The 12,828-nt window shown below is 33.8% G+C and overlaps 1 protein-coding gene across 1 annotated transcript; it reads left to right on the forward strand.

Moving 5' to 3' along the window:
• Window positions 1-3,307: 3,307 nt before the first annotated feature.
• On the forward strand, window positions 3,308-11,423 carry LOC106100630 (cuticle protein-like). Its single transcript, XM_013279573.1, has 8 exons — window positions 3,308-3,382; window positions 3,551-3,811; window positions 4,774-4,940; window positions 5,661-5,907; window positions 8,157-8,237; window positions 8,687-8,845; window positions 10,868-11,034; window positions 11,248-11,423. The coding sequence occupies exons 1-8, from the start codon at window positions 3,371-3,373 to the stop codon at window positions 11,300-11,302; spliced, it is 1,149 nt and encodes a 382-aa protein (XP_013135027.1). The 5' UTR covers window positions 3,308-3,370; the 3' UTR covers window positions 11,303-11,423.
• Window positions 11,424-12,828: the final 1,405 nt, after the last annotated feature.

Raw genomic sequence — 12,828 nt, forward strand, 5'->3', positions numbered from 1 at the left:
AGTAGTTTTTGATGTATTTCAATACATACAAAAATCGAAAAAGACAAATATTTCCTCTTAATAACATAAGTAAAAATTAGCAAAACATACGTTTACACAGATCAAGCATGACACAGAATCAAACATATACAGTTACTGCGACAGCTTCGATAGTACCATATTTGTGTATTTAAAAATGATAATATAAAAACAGACTTTGTACATGTGTTTTATTAACACATGTGTTTGGTGTAGATATTTACTTTAGTTCATTGGATTTAGTTACATTCTGGCAACACCAGTTATACAAAAAAAAAGAAAAAAACCACAGAGATAACAAGGTTGCTGCAAAAAACAGCTGCAGGAAATAAAGAAAAAAAAAACACCAGTTATACAAATCAGAATTGATAGCTGTTCTTCATGCATTTTTCAGTAAGTAAATTACGACGAACAATTATCTAATATTTCTAAAACAAAAAAAAAATGCTTGTTTAGAGAAGTACATTTTTAAGAATCTTCTTACTACCACTGAATTTCTTTATCAGATAAACGATTAAAAAACCGTTATTTATAACTTTTGTGTAATTTTACAATCAAACTATTGCTTTTACTAACTCTTCGAACTAATGAATACCTTGTACATTCACTTTATCATTTTTTTTCTTTATTATCAATTAAAAGGTCTTTAAAAAAAACAATCATAGAAAATTTATTTACTTTATAGAGTTATCTATACTCTATAGGTACTAATATTATAAAGAAGAGAGATTTGGATTTTTGTATCTATTGAAATAACTCAAAAACTACTGGACCGATTTAAAAAAAATGTTGCACCGTTAAAAAGCTATGTTATCACTGCAATGAGTAACATAGGCCTTATTTAAAAAAAAATTACGGGCAGGCTAAGTCGCAACAGTTAGTAATTGATAAATATTTAACAAAAATATTCCCAAATCTTTTATATTTTGTGGCGCTACTATTGTCTGTTGTATTCGCCAATATCAAAAGCGCAATAAAAGGCGTAGAAATTAATCATTAGCGTTAAACAACGCACACATGACCTTGGTGGAAAGGCGGGCTGAATTACATCGTGCGTTCTCTTTAATGTTACTAAGCAAAGATTTATTAGATGCGTTCATTAAGATTCATTAACGTGCTATATATGGGTTGTTAATGATCTTAATAAACACTGAAACAAAAAAATTAAAAGCATAGGTTTTTTTGCTTGTGGTTCGCAAAAATTCGATTACCATGAGCGCTTGGTATAAACTTTAAAAATATTCTAGTAAATCGTAATTACCTAAGGCCTATCTTTTAGCACTTGTAATTCCTAAAATTAAACAACTTAACCATACCCATGAAGAAAATTATGTGATATGACGCATGAAAAAGAGCTGGCGCACACCATTGACTAAATTATCGGAAAACTGTTGTGGGATTGTCGGTTGTCAATTGTTTCGTAGTCAATTCCACAGCTTAAATTGGGGGAATAAATGAGCGCTCCTCCGTATAAACTGATAGGAATCAAAGAGAGACTAAACAGTTGTACGTAACAGGACAGAGCCAAATTGTACTATTCATATCAACGATTTAAAATCTTAGTAATATTATAAATGCAAAAGTTTAGATAGATGGATAGATGTTTGTTAGAATTTGTAGCCTAAACGGCTGAACCGATTTCAACGAAATTTGGTACAGATGTAGAGGATAGTCTGGAAGACCACATAGGCTACTCGCTTATGTTTTTTTAATACCACGCGGACGGAGTCGCTGACGGAAGCTAATTTATAATAACTCATTTACACGATGTCATATCAATACATTGCACACAAATTAATCTTTTCCGCTAGTTGTAATATCCTTTGTCGTTTACTTGGGACCCATTAGCCAATCTTAAACCGCAATACCATCAAATTAGCATGTATAGTGCACATAAAAATGCATAAGAGTGATACTTTACACGCTTTTTATTATACAAGAAATTATATTAGAAAACGTAACGTAATGTAACATAACGAAGCCGAACTTTGCACTGCCTTGAGTCACTATGTTGAGTGTTTTTTCAGAATAAAACTGCTTATTCAGAGCACGCGCACACCTTTGACTACACTATCGTACAACGGTTGTGCGATAATTTAGTCATAGGTGAGTTCCCCCTCTAAGTATGTTTAACAACATCACACATCGAATACTTTAAAATTTCAGTTTATACAAAAAAAATATTGAGCCTTCGGTTTTTAATTGTAGATCACAAGAAGACAATTCATTTGTACTGTCTTTATGGTAATTGCGCAATAGTTTACTAGAGCAGTAGCTTGTTGTTTGTTGCAGTCGGTACGCTACTTTCTTGTATGCTGAACTGCAGTCATACTGGATAATGTATAATTTATGTAACCGGTTTGTTGCCGCTGGATGAGCATTTTATGTAGGTCACCCACTGCGTGAAAACATAATAAATTGTTTCTTGTTATTGTTTTTCAACTTAAAATGATGCTACAATCATTTATAGAAATCCTTACTTTTTTTTTTTTAAATATTAGTAGATTTGTTAATTTACTAACATTTCCTTTAACCATTCCAACTAAGCTCTAGGCTTGTGCTAGGATATGGTTCACGACAATAGTCGGATGGCGCGATTCGAACCCTCGACCGCAAGATCAGTAGTCCGTACCCCAAACCAATTAGGCTATTGGCGTTTGTTTGATTTTCCTGTTTCCTGTCTTAAAACGTTAAATGTGAAACCAGCTCTAAAACACCGGCTACATATCTCGTTTATAGTGCTAATAGGAAATATATAGACCATAATAATGATAGTTTTATGTCCGGGTGGTACACCTGGTACAGCAATAACGATTGAAGATTTAACGCCGATCTGGGCCCCACATAAACTATGCATTGTTATAAATGTATTTGCTAATAATGAAAAAAATATACCACGAATTTAATTGTTGCACTGATTAATTTAAATTACATAACGCTTAATACTACAGAATGTTACGTCAAATCAGCCTACGGTAAGCCTCAGACCCAAATCAAGACAATTCGCAGGAAATGTTAATTATACTATAAGAAACAAAAAAGTTAATGCATACATATCAATCTACGTTAAATTACTTAATTTAATGTCCCAGGTATTTTCTACCAAATTTTCTGTTATACAGACTATGGTTCTAAAAGCCTTGGAAGGAAGGCTTTTAAAATATGCAGTAACCTTGGATGCATCCCAAAAATTGTCAGAGTAGTGATGTAATTCGTGAGGCGATCGCGTAGGGCCGTGTCATGTTCCAGCCGGTTTGTCGGCTCGGGTGACACGCGCCCTCGCTGACCCCAACTATAAAAACTACTGCCCATCTGGACACCTTATCAATCGAGCACCACACTCCTCATCAACATGTACTTTAAAGTGAGATATTTTAATTATTAAAAAAGTCTGAATTTCTTTGAATATATCACAAAAAGATTCACAGTGAACTTTTACTCAAAGTCGATGATAGAATTTACAAAACAAAAGTACACCATTAATTTAGTATAAAATTTTAATATTGCTTTAAACTTTAATTCATCTTTTCAGCTTGCAGTCGTCAGCATCCTAGTGGCGGTGAGCCATGCTGGACTGGTTGACGAAAACCATGGCCAAGCCGTCTCCTCACAGAGCATCGTCCGTCATGACCAACCCGCCAATGGTATCGGCGCTGGACAGATCATTCACCAATCAGCACCACAGCTTCAGCAACATGCTATACTGCAGCACAGCGGCCCTATTCTCCAACACCTTGCCCCAGCTATCCAAGCTCCAGTCGCTTTGGCACGCGCTGATCATATTGAAGAGAGTGTAAGTAGCTATTACAAGACGTATATTCGCATAATCTTACTAATATTATAAAAGCGAAAGTATAAATTGATAGATTTTTGTTAGAGTTTGTAGACTAAGCGACTGAATGGATCTTGATGTAATTTGGTTTAGAGGATAGTCTGGAAGAACACATAGGCAACTTACTTTTTTTTTTAATTTCACGCAGAAGGAGTCGCGGGCAAAAGCTAACCAGTTTATATTTGACTTCATAACTTTGTACGGAAGCTATTCATCGAACAGACTATCAAATTTTATAGGCGGATCTTCAATCAATTTGAATTTCAGATTCTACGTTCAAATTACTTTGAATAGTATTATTATTTTTTATCTCGCAAAGATTTCTTAGTAAGCTGTTAACAATAAGATTTTTTTTTCCCAAAAAGAAAGTGAAAGGCCAATCGGATGTGATTAAAACGTGTTCGCTTGTTACGACCCAATTAAATCGTTATTGTATAAACTTCTCAACATAAGAATGTTTTGTAAGTACTATATCATTTAATGTATCACGATTGATCTACTTATTACTCAAAGTCTCAAATGATAACTACTTTGTAGCATCATTAACTAGTTATTAATACACTAAAATGTCGATACTCGACACTCGAATGTACGATAAATCATCTTATCAATTGTAATGTACTAGCTTTCGCACGAGACTGTCTGCGATGAATTAAAAAAAATGTAGTCTATGTGTTCTTCCAGACAATGCTCTACATCTATGCCAAATATTATCGATATCCGTTCAGTCATTTAGGCAGCAAACTAACAAACATCCATCCATCTACACTTTCGCATTTATAATATACCTAAGTAAGATTTGTAAAACATTATACGAATTTAGTCAACTTTTTGATCGACCAACTTCAAAAAATAAGTACGGAATTGCATGTAAAGCTTCATCACTACGATTCATATTAATTCATTATATGCTTTTATTCCAGGCTCCTGTACACTATGAGTTCTCTTATTCAGTAGAAGACCCGCACACCGGTGACCACAAGTCGCAGCATGAGAGCCGCGAGGGAGACGTTGTGAAGGGAGAGTATTCACTCCTGCAGCCTGATGGCTCCGTAAGGAGAGTCGAATACAGCGCCGATGATCACTCTGGGTAAGAAGATTTTAATTAGACTAGATTACGAAAATCCAATAATGCATTGGGATTTTAGCTTTTTCAAGCTTATGAGACAAGCTTAAAAGTCACGCGTCGTGATGACAGTCCTTTTCTAAGTAAATTTAGGTTGTTTAAAAATTATTGAATAAATTACAAGGATGCTAAAATTACGTAACAAATATTTCAAGCTTTTAAACAAAGAAGTTTCAAGCAACCGTAACTAACAACCTGCAGATAATCTTAGAGTATTGTAAATAATAGATCTCACGATCGTACTATACAACTGTTGTTTCGGTCGATAACTTCGATAAAATCGACCGGTTTGAAACTGAAGCACCTAATGTTTGTTAGCACTGGGCCTTGTTTGTTATACAACTTATGTTAAGTGTGCTGGCAGTAACGATGGCCAATTATAATGGTTATCACATAATTGTTGTACCAATAAATACGAGCAGTCAGTTAACAGGATTAAAAAACGATTAAACACTTCATACTAGTTCATACTCCCACATATTTTCAAAAAAAATCACTGTATATTAATTTAATCGTTTCATGAGCAAATGAAAAGAATTCAATTAAAAATTAATTCAAATTAAAAAGGGATGGAATCTCTATAAATCATCAATAAATCGCCAGAAGATAGAGTCTAAATTCTAGAGACGGAGGGAGCTTGTTTACTATTCTCACAATTAATAATTTATTTTCATTCTGTTACAGATTTAATGCCATCGTGCACAACTCTGCCCCTACGGCTCATGCGGCTGCTGCACCAGTAGTCCAAGCGGCGCCTATTGCCCACGCTCCCGTTCTCCACGCTGCGCCCATTGCCCACGCGCCGGTTCTCCACGCTGCGCCCATTGCCCACGCGCCAGTTCTCCATGCTGCTCCGCTCGTCCACGCGGCGCCTCTTGTTCACGCTGCGCCCTTAGCCCACGCCCAACTTCTGCACGCCGCTCCGTTATTTGCCCACCATTAAACTTACCAGGCAGTTTTCTAATTCTATTTCAAATGTATTATCCTATTAGAAATAAACGTTATTAATTTATAAACATCCCTTTTCATTATTTTACAATTAAAAAAAAACATTGTATTCGTCGGCAGCAATTCTTCTGTCATCTATTTTGTAGTATCAAAGCACATCAAATTTCACACAAGACAAACACAATATGGTAAAAACAGAAAATCATATAACTTTATAATAACTAGGTTAATACTATTGAGAACTAAACTAATAGTCCTTTGTGTACCAAAACATAATTAATTTATAACTAAAACTAAGCAAGTTCTCATCAAATGCATGTTACAGCGTTACAAAGAAGCGTAATACCGGTATTATGCTTCATCGTCTTCAGGAAATACTTAACATTTGCATACCTACATAAATATTAGAGTTCCCGCAGACTAGAGAGTTTTATTTGCCCGATAGTTTAGTCCAGCGCAAATTCACTATCAACATAACTACATATGTATATGTAAGTGTGCTCAAAATACCGTTTTTTTTTATATGCTTTTGGATTGACAGTCCAATCTAATCAAACTATCGGCTGCTAAAAAGGCTAGTCTGCAGGCTCTCTTAGACATCGATAGTACCGACTTCGTACAAAGAATTTACTCGCGGATGTGTAAAATTGGGTAACGATAATTGCTAATTGGTGTTAATTTTAATAACTTTTCTTACACAACATTTTGCAAGAAATTCAATTTCGGGCAAATCTTTTAAAATGTATGTAACTTTTTCATAAATGTTAAGAAATTATAACGCGTTTTTAATTATTACTGTAAGACGGAAACCCACCGATGCATCTTCAAATATATAATGAAAATTTAAAAGGAAGATAAACGTTTAATAATTATCTTACTGCGTAATGTCACATTGAATGAAAACGATTGCTTAATCTTTGGCTTACGATTATAAAATGGAAAGCGAGTTCTCGGACTTAAAAATTATAACACATTAAATAAAAACTGTGAAAAGTGAAATTTAAGATTCTTATAACGTCACAAAGAAATCGTAAGTATTTATTTACGATTTAAAATAACGTAACAAACATTTAGAACAATTTGTAGAAATACATTAAAAGCGAAATATATTTTTTTCCATGTTCTGATACGTCAATTTGGTAGAGAACCCGGTAACTGTTAACTGTGATAAATTTATTATTCACTATGAAAGTCCCTCAGTGTATATATTGTACGACAAAACTACACTAAGGAACTGTTTAATTACGAGTAACTCTTTAAAATGCAGAACAAAGTGTATTTCTAGTTCGATTGGTCTAGTTCGACTTGAGTTATGACAGCGTTTCACATCAGTATTACTCTACAAATATCATCGTAGATCTTGCTGAGATCGAATATTAATAAATTAGTTTATCTTTAGGTTCGCATTGCGTCACGGCAAACGCAGCAACGCTCTAATTCCTTACTAGTGTGTAATTGTATACGCACAAGAATCAAAGAGACAGCGACCAGTTCTCAACATAATTAGATTAAATATTTGAACATTACTGAATTCAGGATAAAACAATGTTAGAAACTTTTTAATTTATAAAGCAAAACTGGAGATCGGAATAGTTCAAAACAGATTATTCATTAGTCGTTAACAATATATCCCTTTTCAATAGATAACTTCATAACAGCTCAAATAAAAGATAACACAAATCTACACATATTTTTAAATAGTCTGAAAATTAATTTGACATTTTACTTTTCACACGAGGGTATACGATCATCAGGTTACTTTGTGCTAATGTTGGCAAATAGTAACATTACTATGAGCCTAATATCACTGTAATTATATTTTTAGATTTCCTTTCTCTGATTTGGCAAACAACAAGGATCACGTCTTATGACAGAATCTGTATATCATTGGAGAAAACAAAGTCGTAAAACGTGCTCGAGATCTAACAACTAACATGTATAATAAGTAAGCAAACCGTTTAGTTTAATTTATTCCAACTGCATTTCCCTTCTTAATCCAATTTTAATAGAAAGGAGGCGAACTAGATCCATTGTGGCTGACGCAATCTAAACTAGCGTAAAGACATATCTCAACTGATCCAATTTTTCTAAAATGCAATTGTCTCACACAAGATTTACTTACCTTGAACCATGTGCTATAAATTTGAGTAATTACTATATCATTATCAAACTGCGATATTCTTGCGTAGACATTGTATACGGTATCGCATCTCGCGGGAAGTAATATAAAAGTCCGCGGCTTCGATTCTAAGCATCAGTCGTGTGTGGTCGTTCGGACGAAGCAAACCTAACAAACAGAAAATGTTCACCAAAGTAAGTGCTCCTGATCCTGTTGAGTAATATAGTGAAAGGATTGTCCCCAGTAACGTTGGTCGGAAATGCTGCGCAGTCACTGCGCTCTCAGCATTGAGTTGAAAATATTGTTCAGTCATCATTTTTTTTAAATCTCCTTCGTCCTTCAATAAGAAAACATGCCCAATTATTTTTAATACTCCAAGTTTAAGTGTATATAAATTGATCAAATTGAATAGACGGCAAATGGATAAATCCATCGCACTTATGTTAATTGCTTCCATACTTCTTGACTGAGATCTTACGTTTCGCGTTCGTTTGTAACCATCCCAATCATACAAATCTATTGACTGATTTAAAGATGAAATGCACACACTACGCAAACTCGACCAGTACAGTCGAGTTGATAGCATTAAGTGGAATAAATGTTCCAGTGGTCCAGAAAGGGGTTAACAGTCTTTTTTCCGTAGGCAACAGTGGTCCTGTCGGTGGTAGCCCTGGCAGCAGCGGGCGTGGTGCAACTCGGCCACGGCTATGGAGGAGAGTCCTACGACCACGAAGCTGTCGCGTACGCACCAGTCGCACAGCTGTCGTACGACGGACACGCTGATCAACACGTAGATTATCACGTAAGATATCACTAACTTACTCCTCTGGCAAAATAGGCCGAAGTGTTTCCTTCTATTAGACTCTATAGACTCCATTAAAGCCTGTCTTACATTGTTTCTTGCCAGTTAGCTGCTAGGAGCTCGTGTAAGTTCAAAATTTAATTTTATTTTCTCAGAAAAAGAAAAAAATGATCTCATTGACTTGAATCGACTTCTAAGTGTCCTAAACACAATGTTGGTAAAGGTAGTAAAATAATGAGAGATATTAAATTCATTCATCACCATTAAATTGTTATAACTTAGTCATTATGTTAATAGAATTATCTGTTGAAGTTATTAAAGTAAACTATACGTAATTTATTTTGATAAGTCTCATTACGTTTTATTGAAATTTGAACATCGGAAACCAATAAAGCTTTCGACTTAAAATCTGTCTAATCTAAAATCTTGTTTACACATAGTTGGCACTTCATAGATCTATCTAATTTAAAAACAATGAGAGTTAGATATTCCGATTCAGTTAAAATATAGTTATTATATTTTCAAATTATAACCTAAACCTTTGTTAAATCACTAAAACCTTGAATCACACACGAGAAATGAGAGCGTGCCACGCAATATACAAAACTCATTATAATTACGAAACCAAACCATTGTCTCAATGTAATATAACTTAATGCACTAAAAACTGTGGTCGTGAACATTTCTAATGTACGTTTGGAGATGCATTACACAATATTATTAATATTACACGGTAAGACTATTAACAGTATAATAATAAAAGATTTAGAAGCATTAAATAGAGTGTAATTCTACAACACTATGCTGTAACAATAGGCAGCACCTAATTGATCAGTTGCGTAATACGAACGTGTTGTTCGACCGATCCAACTTGATCAACAGTTTCCTGGATACGATACCTATCTACACAATCCAGTACCCAACTTTATGTAAGCTAATTTCATCACCGACCATGTTTTCGCGTTTAATATTCCCCACAAACTCAAGTCATTATTTAATTTTAACGTAATATGCAAATTACCAGACATTTCAGATTTATAATACTAACTTTTACATTACTTCCATCACTTACATTGCAGTTTATTAATGAAGTCAATAAGATAAATTAAAAAATTCAATTTAGTTTGGGTACACAAATAATCGGAAGGAAAAACGAAGTTCGGTTGTGAGAAACTTTTTCGAAATTAAAATTATATGCTTTTATTTACATTGATATAAGTTATTGGTCACTTTAGTATATAATACTAGCTGTTGCTCGCGACATCGCTCGCATACCCATTGATTACGTAGGTTTTAATGATGAAATAATTCTTGAAACCGGCCCATTAGTTTTTGAGTTAATTCAATACATACAAAAATCCAAAAAACTTTCCTCTTTATAATAATAGTATAGATATTGCTGGTTGACCAGAAAGTAGTTTAGAAAACATCTCGTGAAATATTTTCTGATATACATAACGTAACACGAAATAAGGACAGCGTTCAAACATCGATTTATTGTTGTTCGCAATCCAGAAGAATACTGCCATAGAATTGTCGGCCGCGAGCCGCAATTTGATATAATCTGCATTGTTATTATGTAACTGTTTTCCATATCTAACTGTCGAGTTAAATTTGCAGTCGTGACTTGGACCGTACTGGGACTCAGTTCCCAGGAGTGTTTTGAAATTCTAGCTTAAGATATAGGGATATAATGATTGTGTTACATATTTGTCATAGTACGTGTCTAATAGACCGCTGTTTGCATAAGTTGCGTGCTCTTACGCTTGATTTATGCTGGATCTGGATTGTTAACAACCGAGGCCTATTATCAATTGCACAATCAATTAAAAATTTCTATTAATCATTCTAAAAATCAATCATTTAACAACCCTTCGATCACGGAGCTGTTAAAATATGTTACATTATCTTTTTACAGTCTTTTGTCGTTAAAACCAATGTAATGGTTTTTTTTTAATTGTGAAGATATCAGGAATGTTTTAAATAACTGCTATAATTAACATAGGTTAACTTCTATTCCAGGCACATCCTAAATACGACTACTCTTACTCCGTGTCTGACCCCCACACCGGCGATCACAAGACCCAGCACGAAGTTCGCGACGGTGATGTCGTGAAGGGAGAGTACTCTCTCCTCCAACCTGATGGCTCCTTCCGCAAGGTCACCTACACCGCTGATGATCATTCAGGGTAAATAGTTTTTAATTTTCTTAAGAAATCAATAAAAATTACAAAAATTCTACACGTTAAGGCAATTCCTTTTTAAATGAAATACAACTTTTAGTAAAAAATAAAGAGAATTATAACTCTCCGTAAACAATGCTTTGTTAAAATTCTCGGAAATTGTTAAACTTTACAGAATAATTTTGATGATATCTATTTTAATTGATAATTTTTTTCCAGCTTCAACGCAGTCGTGCACAACACTGCGCCCGCGCATCATGAATACCACCACTAAACATCTCTGGCGCAGGCCACAGCTTCCATGTGATATTAATATGTACCTTATTACTTACCTAGATAGTCTTTAGTCGACATTAACTTTTAAGACTGCGGCGAAAATAAACTATTAAAAAATATGTATTTGTTTCATTACCTCAAATGTATTCAAGTATTAATACCCTTATACTTTATTTTTTAAAAACATCTGCCTGCTGCAGTATTTCCAATACACGTTTCGAAGTACCTCAATAAAAGTGTCAACTTATTGAAGACTAGCTGTTCGCGTGAGGATTCATCCGCGTGATATTATAAACAGGGTTTTTATCCAAAATATTTGCCCCCCAAGTTTAATGGCATGAAAATATATAGCCTAAAGCCTAAGGCTAATTATTCAAAAATATGCTGTAATTGCCGACATCTTAGGCAACAAAGAAGTGTGTGTTTACGCTTTATTATAATAGTATTAGATTGTCAACATATTTAGAACTCTCTTGGTACAAATATTCATGGGTGAGATTAAACTAAAACAACTTGCCTAATACTACCTAAAGTCGAAGAATTTATGTAACTGGATACTAAAGGGAAAGAGGCCAAGAATCTGTCTTCTGTCCTTCTATACTTGAAAGATTTTTAGACACATTCTTTTGACCAGGCATTTTATTTAAAAAAAAAACACATATTAGTAGCACACGTAACCTAATTACATCGAAACCGTAAATGTACACTGTGACAGACTTAATAAAAAATCCATAAGAAAATTACTGATTTTTAGTTCCTTTCCTGTAGCCTGTTTTTTATTAAGCCGTTGCTGTGACTAATTTCAGTTTACGTTCAAATGACCTTAAATCTGTCTTAATTTGAAATTACGGTGCAAGTTTAACTTGCTATTATTTTAGAGACATCATATACTGTTTTTAATTTGACTTGAAAAACTATTAATACTCGAGTTTATTTTACAAAAATTAGATTACTTGAATTTTTTTTCAAACTTTCATAAATTTAATAACTGTATAGAATTTTCCAAACAGCGTGGCTAATTATGAAAAGTGTTATATCGTTCAATTCGTAGTATTCCCCAGAGTGAATGCAGTGGGTTTTTTTTTTGCTATTTGTTCCTATACTGCCTAAAGTTTTTATTTCTAGTTCATGTTACAAAAAACATATCGACAATTTGAGTACCTCCTTCTTTTGGGAAGTCGGTCAAAAACTGACTTTAATAATTCAAGGACTTGATGCACGTCTTTTGATTAATTCCAAGATAATTTTCGTAATAAGCTTAAATTCTCTTGCATTAAATTATTTAATACACCTTCTTTAAACTTAGTCTTACAAGAAAAAAATGTTTATTTTGTACCTTAATTATTTACGAATCATTGCATAAGTTTCTTTTACATCTGTTAAGATCTAACTATAGAATTCGTTTACTCAGATTTCTAATTTATTAATTACGGATATTTTGATTTTTTGGTACAGAATACCTTTCTAGATACAGGTTTCTATGAATTGATTTTCAAAAATAATCATTGCGATTGACCTGTACCA

The sequence above is a fragment of the Papilio polytes genome, unplaced genomic scaffold (genome assembly GCF_000836215.1).
Source record: "Papilio polytes unplaced genomic scaffold, Ppol_1.0 DF824303.1, whole genome shotgun sequence".
Lineage (NCBI taxonomy): Eukaryota > Metazoa > Arthropoda > Insecta > Lepidoptera > Papilionidae > Papilio > Papilio polytes.